This window comes from Crocuta crocuta, unplaced genomic scaffold (genome assembly GCF_008692635.1).
Source record: "Crocuta crocuta isolate KB4526 unplaced genomic scaffold, BGI_CrCroc_1.0 scaffold73, whole genome shotgun sequence".
Classification (NCBI taxonomy): domain Eukaryota; kingdom Metazoa; phylum Chordata; class Mammalia; order Carnivora; family Hyaenidae; genus Crocuta; species Crocuta crocuta.
The window spans coordinates 1,391,205-1,414,388 of record NW_027529443.1 but is presented as its reverse complement, the minus strand read 5'-3'; the positions used below and the strand labels follow the sequence as shown (position 1 = coordinate 1,414,388).

The following is a 23,184-nucleotide window of genomic DNA, read 5'->3' as shown; positions in this document are numbered from 1 at the left end:
AGTTATTGGGTGGGGGTTGGGGTGGGAGGCCGGTGGAGTCCTGCCTTGTTTAAGGCAAACGAGCTCAGAGGCTGTCCTGTTGGCCTGAATGGAAGGGCGAAGGGAAGGGGTGAAGGGAAGGGGCTGGGGAGCTGAATGATGAGCACCCCGAGCCTGGGGCTGGGGTTCTGGCCTGGGAGAGCAAGAGCAAGTCTCTCACGGCCCGAGCCAACACGAGCTCCAGGGAGTGCAGCAGCTGGTAGGTGTAGAGCAGCTGAGGCCAGGACGGCTGCACCCGCATCTGCGAGAGACCGCTGGGAGCCCCCGGGAGCAGCCCCTTCCTCTCCTCGTTGTCTTCCTCCTCGGGGAGGTTGAGTCCGGCCGCCAGCACCTGCGGGGAGAGGCCCCGTGGGTCAGACAATGGCCAAACGGACCATTCATTGTTCCTTTATGTGCCCCGTGGTACAGAATGGCATCAGATACCACAAGGTCATGATTTCCTGGGACAGCCCCTGCTTCGGATCTTCCATTATGTCATCATCTCAAGTGTCCTGCCTGATTTTTGTTTTTTTTTGATTCAAGAGAATGGAAGTCACAGAGTAAGTTGCCGCCCGTGGAGCTGGCACACCACCCCAGGAGTGCCCTGGGCATTTGGGATTCCCGAAGCTTTTCTCTTAAGCGTCATTTTGGGATCCGAAGTGGGCAGCAAGGTGGCATAGCCAGTCTTCACGCTGCTTACATTTTCTGTTTTCCTCTTATTGAGAATAAAATGCCTATTTCCCTTGGAAACGTTCAGGAGGACCCGGTGATGTTAGAGGCTAAGGGAGAAGGGAACAGGGTTTGCTGTAGGGCCAGGAGCTATTCCGGGTGCTTCAGAGCTGCTCAGACCAAGACATCGAGGGAAGGCGGAGCCAGAGCTGACACACACACACACACACACACACAGAGGATCTACAGCCTCTCCTTCCAAACTTACCTAGCCTGTGGGCAGGGAGTGTTTTAAAAAGGGAGCCAATGAGCCTCACCGGGTCTCTGGGAGCCGGGGAGGGGACTGAACACTGTACCTGGAAGTGGAGATGCCGCTGTAAATCCCGGAGATCCAACCTCATGGTCCATAGCTTCGTCTTCTCTGAGCTGGTCCAGCCCCCCTGGCTTCCCAGGCTTCCCAACAGGGCATGGAAGGGGCGAAGGGTCACGGAGAGGAAGCAGAGTCGTTCTGCATCCTGGGGGAGGGCAGGGAGGGGCTCAGGAAAGGCTTGCAGGCTGAGGATCAAACCTAACCCCGACTCCACTCCGCTGTGCTATCGCTCATTATCCACAACCGTACCCTATCCTCTTCCCCACCATCCCCTTTCACGTCCATCTCCTTTTTTTTTTTTTAAGTTTATTTATTTTGAGAAGGAGAGGGGGAGGGAGGGGCCGAGAGGGAGGGAGAGAGAATCCTAAGCAAGCTCTGTGCTAACAGCAGACTGGGGGCTCAATCTCAGGACCCGTGAGATCATGACCTGAGCCGAGATCGCGAGTTGGATGCTTAACCGACTGAGCCGCCCAGGCACCCCCCTCTTCCTTTCATGTCCGTCTCTTCACTTGTGTTTTTATCCTGTCTCCACCCTCCTTCCTACAATAATCCCACTCCTAATCCCAACCCCATCCCTCCTCCGTATGTGCAGGCTCATTCTGACCCTACTTCTTTATTCCAGCCGGATCTTTATATCCAATGACCTGCTTGGCCTCATCCAGATCCGATTCCTCCATTCATCCCCAAATCCATTTTCCATTCAGTCCCCAATCTATCACCACCCACCCGGCCCAGCCCTACCGCCAGCTCTCCTGCCCCACTCCACCGGCCCCCCACTCACAGAGAGGCTGTGCCAGGCCTGGAAGGTCAGGGAGACATTGGGGAGCTGATCCCCCAGGGGCAGGAGGTCCAGGCTCACTCCTGGGAGGTGAGATTCAGCCTGTAGGGTAAGATCTGTTAGCGGAGACAGAGGGACTGGAGATTTGCCCAGCCCCAAACCCAGTTGCATCAGAGAGACTCACAAAGTGGTGGGCCTGGGTCCGAACCTCGGAGAACAGCTTCCTGGCCAAGTGCAGGCTGATCTTGAACTCCCTCCGCAACTCCTGCAGGCTCATGGGGGACCTCCCTGGTGGTCTTGGGAATCCCCAAACACCGGCACGAGCCAGGAGCAAGGAGAGCAGCAAAAGGCTGAACCCTGGAGAGAGGGGGAGATGGGCCAGGTGGGGGGAAAGCTCGAGAAGAACTCAGTCTGCCTTTTCTGAGCCTGTGCTGTTGGTAAGCCCTGTGTGCCATCTCGTTGACCCCGCAAAGCCACCAATACGATGGGAGCTATTGAGGACACCACATCACACCTCCGTATGAACAAAAGGAAGATACCCCTTCTTCGAGGCAGATACAACCTCACACAGAAGGCCCATGTTTACAAGCAGATCTCAGGCTCGATCTCGACCCGTCACTAACTCCCTTGGCTAAATGTCTCTTTCAGTGAACAAACTGCCCAACTGTACGTGGCAGCCTGGGTGCTATTATCCTGTGAGTTTTGCAGATGAGGAAAATGAAGCTCAGTGAAGCTGACTAGCCCAAGGTCACATGGCTAGAGAGTGAGAGAACCAGGACTGGATTCCAGATCTGCCCAAATGCAGAGTCTGGGGACTCAGAAGAGGCAGCCATCTCCCCCCCACCCCCACCCCCTGAGTGGGCACACTGTTCTGCCAAAAATTCCTTGCGCTTAGCCAGGCGGCTCCGATGGCCCAGGGGTGGCCGGCAGTGCTAGAGGCTCTGTCCCGGGGAGTCAGAAGGACAGATTGGTCCAGCCCCCACCAAGGCAGATGGATCACTCTGCAGTGTTGGAAGAATGGGGGGTGCCAGGGGCAGGGGGGAGAGGACCCAGAATGGGAGATATAACCTCTGTTTTCTCATCCGGGTTCTTCCCTTGAGCAAGTCACCTCTTATCTCTATGTCTCAGGTCCCCAGCTGTAAAATGGGGTAGTCGGACCAGCTGATTTCTGAAAGTACTTCCTGCCCTGAGTTTCCTTGACAGAAGGGAGAGGGGCCCGAGGGTGGGAGGTCTGGGAAGAGGCCAGTGTTTGGTGGTTTCTGCATCAGGGAGAGGAAATCTAGCAATCACTGGAGTTACACAATTCTCCTCAAAACACAAACCAAAACTAGGCTGTAAGTCTGTCTGTTCCTGCTCACCCTCCTCTCCATGCTTCTCCCTTGTCCACTCTTGATTTCTAACCCCTGGGCTCTGCTTCTCAAAACGTCCTGCAAATAAAGATGAAGGAAAGCTTCTGGGCACCTCACCTGCCAGTGTACTTCTAGAGGTGGTAGGTGGTTCCTGGGACCCCCAGCCTTCAGGATCCCTGGTTTGGGGACCACTCTGGCATCCCAGAGACTTAAGGCAGAGTGGGGTTCTTCTTAGTTCCATTTTGAGGGAAAGTGGGTACCCCCAGGCTCTGGTGGATGTTGCCACCCAAAATTGAGCTATGCCATTTCCTACTGACCCTCTGTTTCCTCTCTGAGCTCTGGAGCCCCAGACCCTTCCCTTGGCTTCTCCCTATTCTCTGTACCCAATCCCGGGTCCTTGGCTCTGGCTCTTTCCCCATTCTCCAGCCCCTGGTCCCCACTATGGCCGTACCATCTGTTCCTCTTCCTGTGGCTCGGAGTCGAGTCACCCACTGCGGATTGGACCTCCTTCCAGGCTACAGACCCTTGACCTAGTTAGGCTGCCGATGCCTTGGCCCCAGCCCCACACTCCAGCCAGCTCCTCCTGCTGCTCTTCCTCTACCAGCCCCAGTTCTCAACCGGACAGTCCAGTCCCTGCTCGTTTGCTCCAACCAAACTCCTCACTTGTCTGCCTGGCCCTGGTCCTGGCCAAACTGGCTGCCCGCCTCTCCCCATTCAGGCCAGTCAAGGCTTCCCATCCTCTGCCCAGCCCTGGCCAAACCATCACCCTCCTGCCCCCTCCCCATTCGTGCCAGCCAGACTGTCCCCTCCGCTGCCCAGACCTGACCAAACCATCACCCTCATTCATGCCAGCCTCATTCCCATCCTCCGGTCGACTGTACCCTGTATCCTTAGCCTTGGCCCACCAGTTGCCCCTCAGCCCCTGGCCCCCGTCCACACCAGTCAGGCCCTCCCACCCCCTGCGCAGTCTCAGCCAAGTTGCCACCCCTCTGCCCCCAGCCCTGGCCTCAAACTCACGCCAGCCAAGGTCGCCTGCCATCTGGCCCATGACGGGGCCCAGCCTGTGTGGCCAGCCATCTCCCGGGCAGGGGTCTTATACTGGGGGCTGCGCCGGTTTCACTTTCCGTCCTGCTTGTACTTTCGGCTTTGCGCTCAGTCTTCCCTCCCCACCACCCCTTGCTGAAATGGGGAAATGTCATTTCCCTTCCCAGAGGGGGCGGGAGGTGCAGTGGGGGGTGGCGGGAAGCTAGGGTTTCGGGCAATCCAAGCTCCGGACCCTCTGCTGAGCGCCCAGGACCAGCCCTCCCCTCGTGTCCCCACTCCCAGGTGAGCCACAGCTCTAGTGGCAGGTGGGCTCTGGACCCTCAAACCCTCCTGTTTCTCTGCTCTGTCATTACCAGCCTATGCCATCACCAGCTCGCTGTCTTGGCAAAAGATGGACAGCCAGGTAAGGGGATTGCCCCTCAGAGAGGACTTGGGGTTTTGAGTCATCCTATTCTTTTCTGGTTTACCAGATGGCTGAGGGAGGGAGTGCGAAGGAAGTGTGGAAGACATGGGGGGGGGGGGCGGGCAGGATGGGCCTCTGTGTGGAGCACTGGGGCCCCAGGCTGGTCAGGGTCAGGGCTCAATATACAACCAGGGTCAGGGCAGATGAGAACAGATCCATCCAGGGCCAAGAGCTCTGTCTCTGGCCAGAATAAGATCTAGGATTAGAGCCTACCTATAACCTGGATCAGGACTTGGTCTAGNAGGGAGTGGGGAAGTCATGGGGGGGGTGGGCGGGCAGGATGGGCCTCTGTGTGGAGCACTGGGGCCCCAGGCTGGTCAGGGTCAGGGCTCAATATACAACCAGGGTCAGGGCAGATGAGAACAGATCCATCCAGGGCCAAGAGCTCTGTCTCTGGCCAGAATAAGATCTAGGATTAGAGCCTACCTATAACCTGGATCAGGACTTGGTCTAGGGCTGGACTTGATCGAGAGCTTTGTCTCAGGCCGACATCCGAGCTCTGTCTGTGTTTGGGGTCAGAGCTATCAGTGACCTGGAGGCTCTGCTTGGGACCAGTCAGAATTGAGCTTAGACCTCAGTCCAGATTGGGCTGAGCTTCTGACAGAGCCTGTGACTCGGGTCAGGGCTCAGGCTTGGGCTGGGACGAGAGCTCTGTCAATGATGGGGGCCAGGGCTCAGCAGGTTGGGGCCGTGTGAGGTCAGGATGGGGCTCAGCCAGGTCCCAGAATAATCCTTCCCTGTGTGTTTCTGCTCTGTGGATGGCTGTCGGGGCTGGGCTGCCTCAGCCACAGGTCTCCCTTCCAGCACAGTCCACCCCTAGCCCCACCCTGGATTTTCCATCTGCAGGGACCTGATGGGGGTTTCTTGGTCTTCCCCGAGGCCCACTTTCCTTTTGGGATCTGTGGGGTTTCCCTGCTGGGTCCCTGCAGTGAGACAGAAACCATGGGGGCTTTCCCTTCCTATACCCTGCCTCCTTGGCGCGACACAGGCCCTGCCCACCGGGGCCGCCTGGAACCAACTGCCAGGGAAGTACCAGTACATTTTGGGGAGCAATCCCAGAGAGCTGCTTGGAGGAAAAGGAAAAGGAAGAGCGGCTGGCATCTGTCTAGCCCAGAAGGGTTTCGCTTGCCATGTTCCCCAGTGGTGATGGCTCATTCCCCCACATCCCACGCAGCCAAGGCTCCCCCACTCTGGGGGGTCCCAAATGTCCTGAGACTGGTTGTGAGGACAGACGCAGGTACTGGTTGGTCTTCCTCACACCCCAAGTCCTGCAGTCACCCTGGAGGCAGGCCACCCTCTCACCCTCTGATATAACCACTCTCCACCCTTTGCCATTACTCAGAACTGCTGTGCCTCTCAAACCTTGAACCCCATCTCCCCCTTTCTCACCACAACCTCCTGGTCCTCCTGACTTTGTCTGATGGCTCCTCAACACCTCCTGTCTCTTGTCGCTTCTCTGCCCTTCTCAACCTGGCTACAGTGGACTCCCACAGCCTCACCCCTGGCCCATGCCCTGTTTCTGCTCTGGCAACTGGAGCTTTGTACTTGAACATGATAAACCACCTCATACTGGCTTGCCTTTGCACACGCTCTTCTCTTTGTCTCCAATGCCCTCACTGCTTTCTGGGAGTTCCCTCTCCTCAGCCTTTTCTGAATGTACCCCTTGTCACGGGCTTCCTCCCCCGAACAGCTCATTCCTTCCTGCCATAAATCCTGTCTCCAATGGACATTTCATTTTTATTTATCTTGCTTAGTCTGTCCTTATTCATACCACTCCAGCCATACTGGCTCCCTCATTGCCAGGCATGCTCCTGCCTCAGGGCCTTTGCACTTGCTATCCCTTCTTCCTGGAACACGCTTCTTCCAGATATCTACAAAGCCCACTCTTTTCTTTTGATCCCTGTTCAAACGTCATCTTCTCAAATGGAGTCCTCACTGACTACCCTATAATATGCAACCCTGCCCCTGGCACTTTCTCTTTTATTTGTTCTAGAAATAAATGTTGCAATTTCCAGCTGTAACTGTGGATCTATACATTTTTCTTTTTCTTTTTAAAAAATGTTTTATTATTTATATTTTGAACAACAAAGACAGACGGAACATGAGCAGGGGAGTGGCAGAGAGAGAGGAAGAAACAGAATCAGAAGCAAGCTCCAGGCTCCGAGCTATCAGCACAGAGCTGGACTCGGGGCTCAAACTCACAAACCGCAAGATCATGCCCTGAGCCAAAGTTGGACGCTTAACCAACTGAGCCACCCAGGTGTCCCTACATTTTTCCTTTTAGATGTATCCATTTCTCTCAGCTGTTTCGAAGTGCTATTATTTAGATAGATATACAATTGGGATTGTTATGCCTTTTGGAAAAGCTGGCCCTTACTTGGAAGGTAATGTCTCCCTCTCTCTCTTTTTTTAATGTTTTATTTATTGCTAGGAGACAGAGAGAGAGAGAGACAGCATGAGCAGGGGAGGGTCAGAGAGAGAGGGAGTCACAGACTGAAACAGGCTCCAGGCTCTGAGCTGGCAGTCAGCACAGAGCCCGACGCGGGGCTCGAACCCACAAATCGCGAGATCATGACCTAAGCGAAAGTCGGACGCTTAACCGACTAAGCCACCCAGGTGCCCCGTAATGTCTCTCTTTAACCCTGGTAATATTCCTCCCTTTTTTCCCACTGAAGCTTACTTTTTTTTTTTTAAATTAATTCAATTGGTCCTGCTCTTTTAGATTAGCATTTACATAGCTTATCTTTTTTTTAAAACATACTCATTTTTAACCAATGTTTTTAATTTGCAGTGGGTTGCATTAAAACAAAATTTCAGATTAATATTTTCATCAGTTTACATGGTATTTATCAGTGTCTCTCCTAAGCAAATAAATATTCTATTGCTAACTGAAGGGATCTGTCCTATTTAAATGTGAAATCAGTTCTTAGTCCTGTGACCTTAGCTTCTTGATGAGTTCAAGAAAGATCATTAATTTGTAGTTTGTCCTATTTTGTCTCTGGTTATAAAGGGCAACTGGTGCCTTTTCCAGATTTTATACCTTTAAAAAATGCACATTATTTATGTTGCTTTGTTTTTTTTCTAGCTGGGTACTTCAGCACCATGTTAATTAGATGTGATAGTGAACACCTTTATTTTTTCTTCATTTCAGAGAATAAACTTCACATTAAAATTTTTTAATGTTTTTATTTATTTATTTATTTTTAATATTTTTATTTATTTCTAGGAGAGAGAGAGAGAGAGACAGCGTGAGCAGGGGAGGGTCAGAGAGAGAGGGAGACACAGTCTCTGAAATAGGCTCCAGGCTCTGAGCTGGCAGTCAGCACAGAGCCCGACGCGGGGCTCGAACCCAGAAACTGCGAGATCATGACCTAAGCGAAAGTCGGACGCTTAACCGACTAAGCCACCCAGGCGCCCCTGTTTTTATTTATTTTTGAGAGAGAGAGAGACAGAGTATGAGCATGAGAGGGGTAGACAGAGGGGGAGACACAAGAATTGAAGCAGACTCCAGGCTCTGAGCTGTCAGCACAGAGGCTGATGCGGGGCTCGAACTCACAAACTGTGAGATCATGACCTGAGCTGAAGTCGGGCACTTAACCGACTGAGCCACCTAGGCACCCCTCTCTCTTTTTTGTCTGCTTGCCAGGGGCGGAAATGTTTGCTTGTTAGTGCACTGATATATCCCCAGAGGCTAACAATAGCAGCTTCTTAGCAAATCACCGAACAAATCTGTCTTCCACCACAAGTGTCTAATGCAGGTTCAGCTCACGACTGGCGCTCTGTAAGTTGCCCCAAGAGAGCGGGAGTTCTGCTGACCCCTGAGCTCTTGCTGTCAGCCTTCCCGCACTCTGGCCAAGGCTCCAGACAGGTGCTGAGGGACGGAAAGGCTGTCTTGGGGCCACTGGCCATGGCCCTGGGCTGATGACCTTGGCAGATCCTTGCCAAGAAACCAGAGGGCCAATGAGGGAAGGGCTAGCCCCTGTCCACCTCCTTGGAGAATGGGCCTGGGCCAATCTCTGTCTACCTGGGCCTCAGTTTCCACAAATGGAGCTTGTCTGGTGAGCTGAGGCTTGGGCTGGGGCCAGCAGGAAATGGAAGGGAAGTGGTGAAGGCTGAGAACTGCTGGAAAGGAAACCAAGAACCCCGAGCTGTGTAGACTCCAGTATGCAGCAGGTGACAATTCTGGTGACCTCAGGTGAGTCACTAGCCGCTGGACCTCAGGTTCCTCATTGAAAAGTAGTAGCAGTTTTCAAATGCTGCCACTATTATTACGTAGGGAAATTAAAACCTAGATGATTTTTAAAAAAGAGAGAAAAGAGCCATCCACCAAATTTCTGATTATTTTCCAAGTACCCCGTTAGAGCTCTGACCCCGTGGGACACTCCATGGGGTTGCATGGGAATCCGGAGCCCAGGAAGTAGAAGTTAGAAGCTTCAGATGTGACATCAGGATGGAATCAGGGAGGGGAAGTTTTATTCAGAGTCAGCACAGCAGACCAGTGACAGAACGAAGCCTGGAACTCCAGTCCCTTATTTCCAGCCTGGGCTGGTGAGGGGAATCCCTGGGCCCTCTGATGTCAACTCGGAGGCTTAGAACTAGCCCCTCGGTTAAATCGAGATGGGGTTTGGTGAGCAGAGGAAGGCTGGGGGGAGGTGAGGCCAGCGTGGAGCTGGGGCCACGCCTGGGAGTCTCCCACACACAGGGGGTGAGACCCTGAGCCGAGGTGCGAGGCCCGGCGCCCACCCCTTTTTGGTAGCATGGACTTGGAAAAGCCCAGAGCCCCAGCCCTCATCATCTGACTTCTGTCCTGTTGTGCACGTGCACCCCCACACCACACCCAGGGTCAGTCGTTCATTCTGCAGCGCGCACTCACCACGCCCCTTCCCACCGATCTTGGGGGCTGCCTCTAAATGGGGTGTCTCGTATGGGACTCCCGACCCTGGGTAGGGGGGCCTGGCAAAGGGGAAGGGCTTCTCTCCCTTGATCCCATCTCTTTTTCTCCTAAAGGCCTCAAGGCCATGGCAGACACCTAAGGAGGGCTGAGAGACAGGGGTGCGGGCGGGGGGCGCACCACTGATGAGATATTGATCACTAGGTGTTCCGCGTATGTGACACGGGCATGCAGGGACCCTGAACTACGCAGGGTGTGAGGAGAAGGTGAGACCCCAGCTCTGTGGAGTACCAGGAAGGAAGAGTTCGAAGCCCAGGAGGCAGGGCTGCAGAGGAAAAACACTGGCCTGGGGATAAAAAGTCCAGGTTCACGTCCAGGCCCTGCTCGCCCTTCCCCCCCTCAAGTGTACCCTCTGGAGAGACAGAGGTCCAAACACTGGGCTTCAGTTTCCCCATTTGTAAGATGAGGCCCATGATCCCAGGCCTGCCCACCTCACAGCTCAGACCTGGAGGTGAACTTGGGAGGACATAGGACGTCACAGGTCAGGACCCCACTTGGGAGTCAGACAGTCTTAGGCTGCTTTCACAGCCCCTGCACTTCCCTTGGTCAAGTACGACCTTTGTTGAGGCCCGCATTCTCCCTGCTCTTGGCTCATCTACCAAGTGGGGAGGCTCCTTGTTCTGGCCGGATGGGACTGCTGTGACGATTAGGCACATAAATGGCTGCCACTGAGTAGCTGTGTGACCTTAGGCAAGTTACTTAACCTCTCTGTACCTGCTTTGTCAACTACAACATGAGGAAAATAATACAAAAGTCTAAGACTGTTTAGACCATTCAATGAGCTATTATGGACAGGTCGAAACAGGGCCTGGCATATGGCAAAACAATAGTTATAAGGAAAGAAATGTTTGTTGTCATTAATAAATACAAGGCATGGTTGCCCTCCATGGACAAAAAAAGGCCGAAGGAGATTGGGAAGAAGAGGGTAAGAAACAGAAGAGGCTGCCATTACACCTTAGGAATTGTGATGTTTGGGGCTGTGGGTGGTGGGGGGCGCAGGCAGAGTGGGCCTAGTGACCCAGAAACATGCATCAGGGCGTAATTCAGGCCCAAACGGAAATCTCAGGGAGTCAGCCAACTGGGCCCTCGACCAGCATGTGGGTGGCCTCAAATTTGAGAACCAGCAAGTGGGACTCACCTCCCAGGCCAGGTGAGGCCTCTTCTTGTCTATAGAGAAGACTCAGAACAGAGATAGACCCTGGGCCGAGCCCCAGGATGGGGCCTGCCAGGGTGGAGGCCCGCAGGCCCGAGCAGATGCCAGGTCCTCCGGCAGCCCCAAGCTCGGGGCGCCACCGGGCCCTGGGCCACCCCCGGAGCTCTCACCCGGCAGCCTCCACGGGGTCTCAGCCACCATGGCCACCGTGTCCCTCACTCGTCTGGCCCGCTGCGTGTGCAGCCCCCATCTCACTCCCCCAGAATGGTGCACACTCCCTGCTTTTAGTTTTGTGTCTTATCTGATTCATACAAAAGAATATGTCCAGCATATATGCTTCTGCCCGCCTGCTTTTCAGTTTTGGTCCTGGGCTTACGGGTCCCTGTGGCTTCTCAATCCACTGAGTAAAAGCAAAACCTTCTCAACGGCTTTTACAAAGTCCACGTAATCCTTCCCCCCCACCAATCCTGTGTTCCCTCCCACACCTTTGGCTGTCCCACAAACACACCAGGCACACTCCTACCTCAGGGCCTTTGTACCTGCTATATTCCTTCTGTGTAGAACACTCCTTCCTCAGCTCTTCAAATACCTGGCTCCTTGTCCTCAGGTTTCATCTTTTCATAAATGCCTTTTTCCCTGGCTTGAGGACTGTCCCATCCCATTCCCACCTACGCTAAGACCCCTAAGATCTAGACGTTAGTCTCTCGGCTTTTCCATTTTTCTACACATCCTGGGCCCTTCCCAGGCCCCTAGGGCCTTCCCCAACCTCCTCCAGACCCACCTTGCCAGACACGAGTCCTGCTGCCAATATGGATATGAACAACTTCCACTCTTCCCACGATTCTCCCCTGGTGGGAGAGGGGAAGACAGAATTCGGGATTGAGTACCAAGGTGGGGTAATCGTGCTCCCTGCCCACAAAGGCGGCCACCTAACTGACGAGACTGGATAAAATAAACACGGNAGATCATGACCTAAGCGAAAGTCGGACGCTTAACCGACTAAGCCACCCAGGCGCCCCATGGCCTACATTTCTTCACCCGGAGAATGGGCAGAGCAGTGCCTTCCTCAGAGAGAAAGAGAGAGCAAGTGAAAAGGTGCTCTGGGAATGGGAAAGTGCTCTCACTATTGAGAGCTGATAAAGAAAAACCTGTCAACTGGTGAGCAGGAGAGAGGGGCGGGAGGGAAGAGCGTTGCTTGGGGTGTCACTGACATCTGTTATTTCCGCCTGCCCACCCATCCTTCGTTTCAAAAGAAGCGTCTGGATTTCCCTTTGGGAAATTTATCCATCTTCTTCCAGAGGCTGATCTCCCCTTTGCCCCCACCACGGTGGGCACCTGACAGGCCCAGCCAGTCAGGGCCCTCGGTGCCCCTCACGACAGTGAACTGGTCAAGGATAACACTGAGAATCACCCCTGAACTTGCTGTCAGGAGAAGGTTTTCTCTCTGCAGATATGACTAAGCAGATGGGGTGTGAACCTGAACCTGCTGTTGGCCGTGAGGGAAGGCCCTGCCCCGGGCTGGAGCTGGCACGTGGGAAAGTAGAGCTGAGAACGGGAGAGGGAGACAAGGATCTTATCATTACTTTGAGCTCCTGGATCCAGCTATTCCTGAAGCCCTTATTTTGAAGTATGCAGTTTTGTTGAGTGAATCTTTTTGTTTTTAATTTTTTTTAATGCTTATTTATTTTTGAGAGAGAGAGAAGAAGGGGCAGAGAGAGAGGGAAACACAGAATCCGAAGCAGGTTCCAGGCTCTGAGCTGTCAGTGAAGAGCCCGACACGGGGCTCAAACCCACGAACCTTGAGATCACAACCTGAGCCAAAGTTGGGCACTTAACCGACTGAGGCGCCCCTCTTCTTTTCTGCTTAAGCTATTTGGAGCTGTGTTTCTGCCACTTGCAGCACGTTTTTGTCCCCTGCCTGCTTTGAGCCACCTTCGCTGTGGATTTCCAATGCTTCTGAGGTCTCCTGTCCAAATGGGGCCAGGGTTCAATCTTTTTTAAGTTTATTTATTTAGTTTTGAGAGAAAGAGAGAGAGAGCGCGTGCACACGTAAGCAGGGGAGGGGCAGAGCAGGTGCAGAGGAGAGAGAGAATCCTGAGCAGGCTCCACAGTCGGTCTGGAATCTGACACGGGGCTCGAACACACAAACCACGAGATGGTGACCCGAGCCGAAGTTGGCCGTTTAATCGACTGAACCACCCAGGCATCCCCAGGCTCAATCTTGATGAAGAGATGATGCCTCCTGCATTCACTGAGAGTGCCCGGATCCCAGCTGGCCCAGCCCCGCACCCTAGGGTCCTCTCCGGGTCCCCTAGCACCGAGGATCTTGCCTGGGTGACTGTGATGAGCGGTGGGAGTCAGAAGAACGCCGGAAACAGTGACACCGCGAGAGGGCAGAGGAGAGGGGCAGATTAGAGAGGGTGGGATCCAGGGAGGCTCCCAGCCCCCCAGGGCTCCCCGAAGTCCACCAGGAATCTCATTCCCCTGAAGTCTAGAACCGTTCACCCGTCCAGGAGTACGACTATGCACTCCAAGCTTTCTGTAAATACCAGGAAATCCCCCTGGAGGGATGGGGGCATGGGGCGGGGTGGGGCATGGGGTTCAGGGTGAGGAGAGGGTGATGCTTGTGAGACATGGAGGGAGCTTCCTGCAAGAGACAGGCTCTGACACAGACCTAGTGAACTATGTTCCTTTTCGGCCTCAGTTTCTGCATCTGCAAAATGGGGGTGAGGACTGTGTTTGTCCCATGAGGTTGTGGGGAGGGCCAGATCTGTTGGATGAGCAGAGGGGGAAAGCTCTGGAAGGCAATGCTGCTTATTGAGAATTGGCAGGAGTCTGACGGGTCGGGATGGGAAGAGAAACGTCCCCAGAAAAAAGGGCGCCGCGAAGCGAGACTAGTCCCGACATACTCATTCGCAAATGTTTACTGTGCACCTAGTTGGCGCCAGGCACCAGCTCTGAAGAATAACTTAGCCTAAGGGGCAGATGGTTGCAGTTCAAACCCCACACACAAGAATATGGACTGTGTCAAATGGCCAGTGGGGAAGCATGTTAAGAAGGATGGTGGCAGAGAGGGCTTCCCCAGAACACCTTTAGGAGTCTCCCCGGGGCGTCGCACCTGTTCCACAGAGGGATCCGCCTCACCAGGTTTAGGAGCTGGAGGGGTCAGCACAAGCAGAAGAGAGGGCACTTAGGTCACCCAGCCCAGCCCCCCACCCCCATCTCTGCCTCTGGCCGCCGAGCCTCCAAGCCCTTCCCATTGCCTTGGGCTTCTTGGCTGCTAGCAGCCCCCTCCCCTAACCCCAGACAATAAATAAATAAGCAAAATGCAGAGTATGTTCGATGGTACTACGTGCTCTTTTACCAAAGAGGAATTTCAGTGCCGAATCACTCCCTAACTTCCTTCTGACCTTCATTTAAATGCCCTCCCCTGTCAGTGAGGCTTTCCCTAACCAAGGCGTTTTCAATTGCGCAAGCCCTGCTGAAATTCCTGCTTTGTTTGCTCACTTTTATTGTTTGTCCTCACTGGAATGTGAGCTCCATGAGAAGAGAACTGGTTTATGCTGTAGCCATAGCTTCTAGTATATTCCCTGGCTCAATAAATATGTAAACACACACACACACACACACCAAAACAAAACAAAACAAAATAAAAAAGCTTCTCCAAACCAGTTTTCCAGAAAAGAGAGGACAGGATAAGCCTGCACAGAGCTGGTATAAACAGACCATGAAATGATTACAAATGAACCTCAATTTTTATAACTCAAATGTAAGGCAAAAGTTAGAAGGAGGGTATGTTCCGTCAGGAGGACTGAACCCAGGGAATGGTGCTCATCTTCTAATTCCACAGCATTAACTGCTTTGGTGTTCAGAAAAACAAAGTATAAGGGCGTCTGCGTGGCTCAGTCGGTTAAGCGTTCGACATTGGCTTAGGTCACAATCTCCCTGTTCGTGGGTTCAAGCCCTTTGTCGGGCTCTGTGCTGACTGCTTGGAGCCCGGAGCCTGCTTCGGATTCTGTGTCTCCCTCTCTCTCTGCCCCTTCCCCTGCTGGTGTTCTGTGTAGGTATGTCTCTCACTCTCAAAAAATGAATAAACAGTAAGGAAAAAGAAAAGTATACATTCTTTTACACAGAAAAGGAAGTGCTTCTAGTTGTCAGACACCTGGGCGCTACATCCGGTCCCTGGGGAAAGGTACTCTGTGTGCTTGCACAGGGACTCTGGGAGTGGGTTCTTCTTTCTTTGCTTTCTCCAGCCTGGGACTCCCTGAAGCCCACAGAGCTCTCTAGAAAGCTTGGGCGTGGGAGTCAGCACACCTAATCCACTCCCAGCTCAGCCCGTGACCACCAGTGAACCCATAACTCAGGCCTTTGTCCTCCTCCAAGACTTTGGCAAATATTTAGTGTGATAAGAATAATTGCTCTGCGGGGCACCTGGGTGGCTCAGTTGGCTAGGTGTCCGACTCTTAGTTTCGGCTCAGGTCATGCTCTCCTGTTTGTGAGTTTGAGCCCCGCATCGTGCTCTGTGCAGACAGTGTGGAGCCTGCTTGGGATTCTCTGTCTCCTTCTCTTTCTGCCCCTTCCCCCATCTCTCTCTCTCTCTCTCTCTCTCTCTCTCTCTCAAAAATAAATAAATAAATCTTTAAAAAATATATACGTGTATAGATAATAACTGCTGTGGCTGAATATTTTTCAGCTTTATTGTTGAAGTCAAGTTGGCGTATAACATGTAAGCTTCAGGTGTCACGTGATAATTCGACCTTCGTGTGCACTACAGAGTGATCGCCACCAGCAATCGCTGGTTACCATCCATCACCGTGCAATTTTTATACACAAACCAAGGTGGAGTTTCCCTACATCTCCTTTTAGGCTCATCCGATTCCTGGTAAATCAGTGAGGGCCATGTGGCTTTTATTGCTACAGCAGAGGGATGTCAGTATGGTTTCATTTTTAGTTCAATGGCCATGGGGGACTGAAGGCACAGAGGATCATAGCACGGAAGCAAGGTGGATGGGGTCGGGGTGGCGCAAAGTTCAAGGTACTCCCCAAGTCAGGGAAGAAGGGAAGCAAGTTGGAAAGGAAACGAGGAGAAGTTAGAACTGGTGTGCTCATTCTGAATAGCATGGAGAGATCTGAGGACGGAAGGGACCGCGCCCCCTTTTCCAATGGAGGACAGGTACCCCTGCCCCCAGCTGTGGGAGGTGGCCCGGAGCACACAAAGAGCAGGGCTGTGAGGGCTGATAGGAAAGAACCGACAGAAAGGACAAGGGGGCGCCTGGGGGGCTCAGTCAGTTAAGCATGTGACTCTGGATTTCAGCTCAGGTCATGATCTCGTGGTTCGTGAGTTTGAGCCCCACATGGGGCTTTGTGCTGACAGCATGGAGCCTGCTTGGGGACTCTCTCTCTGCCTCTCCCCTGTTCGTGCTCACTCGCTCTCTAAATAAATAAGTACACATTAAGATGAAACAGCAAAGAAAGGACAGGAAGGGCAGTGGCGGGGACAGCGTGGCAGGGAAGCAAGGGGATGTTGAGGCCTCCAGCACTCCGTGCCCCTTCCCAGCTCTGCTCCTGGGAACCCTGGAGAAAGGAGAGAAAACATCGCAAACTGATCCAATCAGACCCCTGCTGGCAGCAGAAAAGGGACAGGGTAAATCAATTTCAACAATAGATTGTAGCTCTTGCACACCTGAACTCTTTTTCTGTGTCATTGTTTCAATCAAATACTTACACGCTGCTTACTATGCATTTGGCAACACTTCCTTGCTTAATCACAGCACAATCCAGTGTTTAATGTTACTGGAATTCCTATTTTTCACACAGGGAAACTGAGACTAGAAAGGTCAGGTAACGGACCCAAGGTCACGCAGAGAATAAGGGAGCTGGGACTTGAACCTGCAGTCTGGGTCCAGAGCCCATTGTGTCTGCTTCTCTGCTGTTTCTTTAAGTTCTTGTTCTGGGTCAGGTGGCCTGCTAAGTGCTTGAAAAACTCAATTTCCTTCTCAAAACTATTCCTCCCAGAACGGTGAGTGTACACTTCATCTCCTGTTTACAGATGTGGAAATTAAGATGCAGGGTAGGGGCGCCTGGGTGGCTCAGTCAGTTGAGTGTCCGACTTTGGCTCAGGTCATGATATCATGGTTTGCGGGTTCGAGCCCCGCATCGGGCCCTGGGCTGACCGCTCAGAGCCTGGAGTCTGCTTTGGATCCTGTGTCTCCCACTCTCTTTGCCCCTCTCAGCTCATGCTCTGTTTCTCTCTCTCATAAATAAATAAAAACATTAAAAAAAAAGATGCAGGGTAAACTGGGGTGCCTGGGTGGCTCAGTCGGTTAAACACCTCACTTTGGCTCAGGTCATGATCTCACAGTTTGTGTGTTCGAGCCCCACGCAGGGTTCTCTTGCTGTCAGCAGGGAGCAGCCTATTTCAGATCCTCTGTTCCCCTCTCTTTCTGCCCCTCCCCCACTTGCACACTCTCTCTCAAAATAAATAAACTTAGGGGCACCTGGGTGGCTCAGTCGGTTAAACGTCAGACTTCGGCACAGGTCATGATCTCGGGGTTCGTGGGTTCGAGCCCTGAGTCTGGCTCTGTGCTGACTGCCAGCTCAGAGCCGGGAGCCTGTTTTGCATTCTGTGTCTCCCTCTCTCTCTGACCCTTCCCTGCTCATGCTGTCTCTCTCTCAGAAATAAAAAAATAAAAACATTAAAAAAAAGATGCGGGTAAACAATAACTTGTCCCAGGTCACGGCCCAGTTTGCAGACAGGATCTGGACTTAGGTCTCGGTGACCCCAAGGCTGTTCCAGACACTATTGCTGTGTAACAAACCATCCCCAAATGTAATGCTGTGAAATGGCTGTTTTATCCTGCGCTAAGTCTGTGGATGGGGAATTGGACGTGGCCTTTCTGGTTAAGACTCAGATGCTGGAGGTGGCTTGACCGCTGGGGCTGGAAGCCATTCGCAGGTTCCCTTCGCTCACACGTCTGGAGCTGGAGGATGTCTTTCGGCCGGGACTTCGCCGGGGCTGAGGACCAGAATGACATCAGCACGTGGCCTTTCCGCGTCCTCTCTCCATGTGTCTTATTTTGGACTTCCTCGCAGCAGGGTGACTGGGCTCCAAGAACCCCAGAGGCAAGGCGGAAGTGCACGATGTCATGGTGTTTTACGGCACCGCCACTTCCGCCTGACTCTACTAGTCAAGGCACTTGCAAAGTTCCCCCTGCCGCGTTCAAAAGGAGCACAGTCCGTGTCTGCCGTTTGATAGGAGGGTGCCATGGAGGGCACGTGGCTTGGGAGCGCTTGCTGCGGTGACCATATTTGGTAAATGCAGCCTGAGACAAAAGCCCCGTGGATCTGATGCCTTCACACTTGACATTAGAATCACTCTCCCGGCTCCCAAAGCCCAGCCTCCACCTCTGAAATCAGAATCTCTGCGAGGAGGAGCCGGACATCCGGGTCTTTAACGCACCTGTCACCAGGTGGTTACAAGGAGGCTTTCTCCCATGGATGCAGAGCACCTGGTCGGGCTCATAAACAGCCGGAGTTTCTCTGAGTGTGAACGCCCGTGACCGTTAGCACACAAGGTCATCCGAGGTGTGCCCAGGTGGACTTAAAAAAGTTATATTAGATGTTCCTTTCTATAGTCTTCGAGTTATGACAAATGATTGTGGCTTTTCTGTTTTGGGTGGTTATGTAGTCTCCTTTTAAAGTGCATTTGGGTGGAAAAGGTGGGGAGGCAATTTAAAAAGTTCTAGGTAAACAATGGTGTAGCCTAAATGCACACGAAGCCGTGTGAAAGATGAGGCGGGGAAAGCCCTGTGGCTGACCATCAACAATGGTGGCCATGACTATTGCTATCACTGGTGTTACCTTTAAGGAGTGCCAGTTAAAATCAGCTTTGGGTGCTTTTGAAATTTGAAAAAACTGCACAGCCCTGAGTGCTGCGTGGGCAGAAGAGGACTAGGTGTTTGTGAAGCAAACCCCTTGGTGAGTTTCCGGATTCTCGGCAAGGAGCTGGGAATCCTTAGAATGGTGGGAACCTGGTGGGGAAACTTCCATAAGCTCCCGAGGGGAAATAGAGGCCAGTCATCCCTCTGTTCTCAGGAGGACCCCTAGAAACTAAGGAGACAGACATTACGTGCAATTAGGGGAGGAAAAAAAAAAAAAAAAGGAGAGTAAAAAGTGGGTGGAACAGAAGAGGGATGTTCTGGGTGCGTAGAGTCAAGCACAGGTTCTTGTCCTGACTGGGTCCCTGTCTTGGTGTTGTAGCTGCTTCCTGCCCCCGCCCCACCAGACCTTGATTTCCCCTTCTGCAAAGGGCAGAGTGGGGCTCTAACATCCAGGATCCTTTCAGATCCAAACATTCAGTAATTCCAAGAATTGTCTGGTTCCCGGAACAGCCACATAAAGGTCTCCCAGGCAGAGTTTGTGCCCAGGTAGGGCGAGGCCAGGGAGGGCCAATCACAGGCCAGGAGTGAGGGTGGCATATAGGGCCTCCTGGCAAAGTGTCAAAGGGCCCAGAACATAGGGAGTGGCCACGGTTCAGCCACAGACACAGCACTTCGCAGCCTTTGTTTTCTCTATTCAAGTAGACCTTTTGACAGGAAAATAGGCAGAGAAGGAGTAGTAATTAACCAGAAATGAACTAACATCTAGGATTCCACATTGTCAGTGCAGTGTATTCTCAGGCGTATAGTAAAAAGGGGAAAATCCCAGGCTTCAAAAATTAGATGGACCTAAGTTCAAAATCCCAGGTCCTCCAAACTGTGGTTGTGTGACTTTGGGCAAATTACTTAACTTCTCTTAACGTCAGTTTTCTGGTCTGTAACATAGGATCAAATATTAATATGCCTATTGGGTTAGTGTAAACTACTGGTATTCAAGCAAGCAGAGGTGATCCCACTCTGGAGTGGGGTGGGTTTGGACTCAATGACCTTTACTCCTCTTCCCAGCCAGAAAATTCTGTGACTGTTGGTGGGTCGGACTCAGGGGAGGCCAAAGGACAGAGATTCCCCAGAGATGGACAGAGAGTCCCCAGAGGTTCAAGCTGGTCTTCGAGGGCTGTGTACCCAACAGATGCCTCATTCCTTTGTCCTTAACAATTGGCTCCAAGTTTTGCAGCCTAGGGCTTATAGGGAAGGGCAGGAGAATAGGAAAAATATTTTGCCCAGGGCCAGACTTAGGGCTTTTCTCCCCACCTTGGGTTGAGTCCGCCAGTGGAAAATGTTTCTTGCTAGTTTTTTCCAGTATCCGCTCTCCTGCCCTCCCCAAGTTTGAGCTAACACGTGGCTAAGCACCTAAATATTACATTTCCCAACCTCTCTTGTAGTTAGGTGTGGCCATGCGTTTAAATTCGGACCAGATGTAACGTAGTCTACTTTTAGATCATGGTCTTCAAAATGAAGGTGTGGCTTTCCCTGGTCCCTTCCCCCATCCCTTTCCACGGGCTGAGATGCAAGTGTGATGGCAGATACCGAAGCAGTGAGTTTGGACCCCATGGTGGAAGCCATGTTTTGAACATGGCAGAACAACAAACTCAAAGTAGCTGGAATCCCTGACAGTCAAGTTATCCTTTAAGCCCGAGAGTACTGACCATCGGAGCTGCTATGTGACAGAGAGAGAGCCTTCTATCCCGTTTTGAGTCTTCATTACAGCAGCCCAAACCTGTACCTTGATCAATAGATCATCTCACTTGCCCTATGTTCTTCCTAAACTCTGGTCCCAAGGCTCAGGGTCTATAATAGGTAAGAATCTTCCTCCCTCAGCTGACCTCCCAGAACCCTCTGCTGGCAGCCCCCTTGGTAGAGGGACTCACCTTATAGGACAGCGAGAATCCTTGAACTTGAGCCAGTAATCTGGGCTGAGTCTCTTAATGCTCTAAATCTCAGCGTTCTCCATTTTGCAGACGGCACCAATAAATAACGTTAAAATAACGTTTAAATACATTTTAAAAAGGGGGCTTTATATTAAAAAGACATGATATGTAAGATGGTTTATTCTGAAAGGGGAGAGGAGCTGCGGAGGGGACTTCTTTCACAGGCAGGATGACAAGGAAACAGGAAATTTCCATGCCTTTCCTAAGAGACCACAGAGGCGCATTTGCCAAAGCCTCTGGGGACCAAAATAAAATGAAAGCAACCAGGCTGGCCTCTACTGGTCCCTACCAAATCGGGACGCTCTCTCCCAGACACATAACCAAGGACAAACATTAACAAAAACCGCGCTCGTTGGTTCATGCAGAAGCAGACACATGCAGGCAGAGACAAGACACAAATAAAACCACGCAGAGAGAGGGGACAAAATTCCACACACAAGCGGCAACTGCTGAATTTTGTTTATTGTCCTTTCCGCCCTTAGGAGGTTCCAGTTTCTTTGGCGTCTTTCCTTTGGGGGGTGGGGGGTTACCTTTCTTGACTCTGCGTCTCCATTCCCTGCCTCTTGCTCCCCACCCCTAGCTTGTCCTTTTCCTGGGGCTGGGGGTGCTTCCTGTGTGGCCCCTCAGAGCCTCAGTCAGGTGGGGTAAGTCCTGGGGTGGAGTGGGAGGGCAAGCAGTCCTGCATCCCTCCCCCAGGTGCCGATTCTCCGAAGTCCTGTCTCCATCGCTGTGTGGTGTCCGTGCTCTGGCCTCATCTGGGGCAAGGAAAGAGAGAGACAGTTCTAATTCTGGGGTTCTAACTCTTCCTCTGCTGGTCACTTGCTCTGGGTCTCCAGAGAAGGACCCTACCCTCTCTGGGCCTCTGTTACCCTCTTCGTAAACCAAACTTCCCTCCAATTGGCAAGGTTCTGTGTTTCCCTTTTTGTTCTGGTCACTAGGAAACTCAGAGTCTGATGTGTGTCTCATTTTGTTCTATGTTGAGACAATGGTTCTTTAAAAATTTTTTTTTAATGTTTATTTTTGAGGGAGGGAGAGAGACAGAGTGCGAGCAGGGGAGGGGCAGAGAGAGGGAGACACAGAACCGAAGCAGGCTCCAGGCTCCAAGCTGTCAGCACAGAGCCCGATGTGGGGCTCAAACTCGAGAACTGCGAGATCATGACCTGAGCTGAAGTCGGACGCCCAACTGACTGAGCCACCCAGGCGACCCACGACAACGGTTCTCGGAACCCTTCTCTCCACCTGACCACACACATTCGGGCCTGTCCTTCTGAGGCAGAGAGCCTTCTAGGTCCCCTGACTCTTTACCTCCAGCTCTGCCTCAAGACCGTGCCCCTCGCTTTTTCCGCTCCGTGTTCTGAAGCTTGGTCACCAGCTTCCTCTCGTGGCCGCCGGGGCTGGGGCGGTTGGTGTTGGCAGCAGCCTCTCTCTTGCTGCGACCTTTCCGGCCTCCCGCTCCTGGGAACCAGGAAAGAGGCTGTGATGAGGTGGTTGGAGGCCTGATACATCCAAGGAGAGGCAGGGTGTCGGGAGTAGGGGTTGGAAAGAGCATGGGTGGCAGACCGAAGAGTGGTCACCACATAGCTTTGGGGCAGTTGTAGCCCCCGTCTCCCCATCTGTGGAATGAGGGCCCCCCGTGATCTGCTGTTGCCCCAATATTCTAGGGGCATGTGAGGTCCCAGAGCTGAGCAGGACAGCACTCAGGGGAAGGGGGGTTGGAAGGGGTGACTGGTGGGGTCAAGGGAACAGGTTGGAGAAGGGTGGGGGTGTGGGGAGAAGCCCCAGGAGGAATCCTAGTTGCAGGCTGGAGGTTGAAGGCAAGGGACCAGGAAGGTGACAGGGCCAGACCTTACCCAGGTAAGAAGGAGCCAGGCCATAGAGGTCGTACTCATCCAGGCTGAAGTCTTCATCCTCCGGGCCCAGGGGCTGCTGGGCAGGGCTGGCTGCTTGCGGGAAGGTGGCCGTCATACCTGACTTTCCCTTGCTGTCTCTCTGTCGTCTCCCAAAGCTTTGTTTGTGTCTGGTTTCCGGACACCCCCCTGTTCACTGGCCCCAACTTATAAGGCCACGTGTCCTCCTCAGGCCCTGTCTGATGCAATCTGGCCCTTTCCCAGAACCCGACCCAGTAAACAGCAATCACGAGGGGGGGGAAAGAGTCGTGCTGTGAGTCCAGCCCCTTCCCCTCGCCTCCTCCCTCTCACTGGGGCTCGCCCAGCTGGGTATTTTTCCACAGAGGAGATCCCCGCCCCTGGGGAGGAGGAGGCAAGAGGCAGAATCTGAGCATAAACATTCCTTGGGATCAAGGCCAGTGGGGATGGAGGGCCGCACCTGGCTGAGTCCTTTCTGTCTGTCTCCTGCCCGCTGCCACACGGCTGACCCCCATCCCAATTCTGGCTCAGACTTGGGACCCTGGTGGCAGATTATGGAGCCAAGACCACACCACGAAATAGGTCAGCCGTTCTCACCCCTCACATACCCAATACCCCTTTTTGATAAGAAAAATCTGGAAAGCCCCCTTCATATCCGG

At 52.8% G+C, this 23,184-nt stretch overlaps 2 protein-coding genes across 3 annotated transcripts; both read right to left on the bottom strand.

The window, feature by feature from the left end:
- Positions 1-39: 39 nt before the first annotated feature.
- On the bottom strand, positions 40-4,359 carry IL27 (interleukin 27). Of its 2 annotated transcripts, none has more exons than XM_077760440.1 (5): positions 4,202-4,359; positions 2,020-2,192; positions 1,839-1,937; positions 1,044-1,202; positions 40-370 (listed from the first exon to the last, which is right to left on the bottom strand). In XM_077760440.1, the coding sequence occupies exons 1-5, from the start codon at positions 4,230-4,232 to the stop codon at positions 65-67; spliced, it is 768 nt and encodes a 255-aa protein (XP_077616566.1). In that variant the 5' UTR covers positions 4,233-4,359; the 3' UTR covers positions 40-64. The 2 variants fall into 2 exon arrangements, with proteins under 2 accessions (XP_077616566.1, XP_077616567.1); XM_077760441.1 differs by lacking the exon at positions 4,202-4,359 and adding an exon at positions 3,636-3,891.
- Positions 4,360-21,104: 16,745 nt separating this feature from the next.
- Positions 21,105-22,798, bottom strand: NUPR1 (nuclear protein 1, transcriptional regulator). The gene is made up of 3 exons (XM_077760436.1): positions 22,511-22,798; positions 21,966-22,115; positions 21,105-21,415 (listed from the first exon to the last, which is right to left on the bottom strand). Exons 1-2 carry the CDS (start codon positions 22,623-22,625, stop codon positions 21,979-21,981), a joined length of 252 nt encoding a protein of 83 aa, XP_077616562.1. The 5' UTR covers positions 22,626-22,798; the 3' UTR covers positions 21,105-21,415; positions 21,966-21,978.
- Positions 22,799-23,184: the final 386 nt, after the last annotated feature.

What these genes read in the sequence shown, in the direction of transcription:
- NUPR1 (XM_077760436.1), bottom strand. Translation starts at nt 22,625, where the DNA reads ATGACGGCCACCTTCCCGCAAGCAGCCAGCCCTGCCCAGCAGCCCCTG. An exon ending in CCTGGCTCCTTCTTACCTGG is followed by an intron (nt 22,116 to 22,510) that starts GTAAGGTCTGGC and finishes CCTGGTTCCCAG; the next exon opens with GAGCGGGAGGCCGGAAAGGT.
- IL27 (XM_077760440.1), bottom strand. Translation starts at nt 4,232, where the DNA reads ATGGGCCAGATGGCAGGCGACCTTGGCTGGC. An exon ending in GGCAGGCGACCTTGGCTGGC is followed by an intron (nt 2,193 to 4,201) that starts GTGAGTTTGAGG and finishes CCCTCTCTCCAG; the next exon opens with GGTTCAGCCTTTTGCTGCTC. An exon ending in AGCGGCATCTCCACTTCCAG is followed by an intron (nt 371 to 1,043) that starts GTACAGTGTTCA and finishes CTCTCCCCGCAG; the next exon opens with GTGCTGGCGGCCGGACTCAA.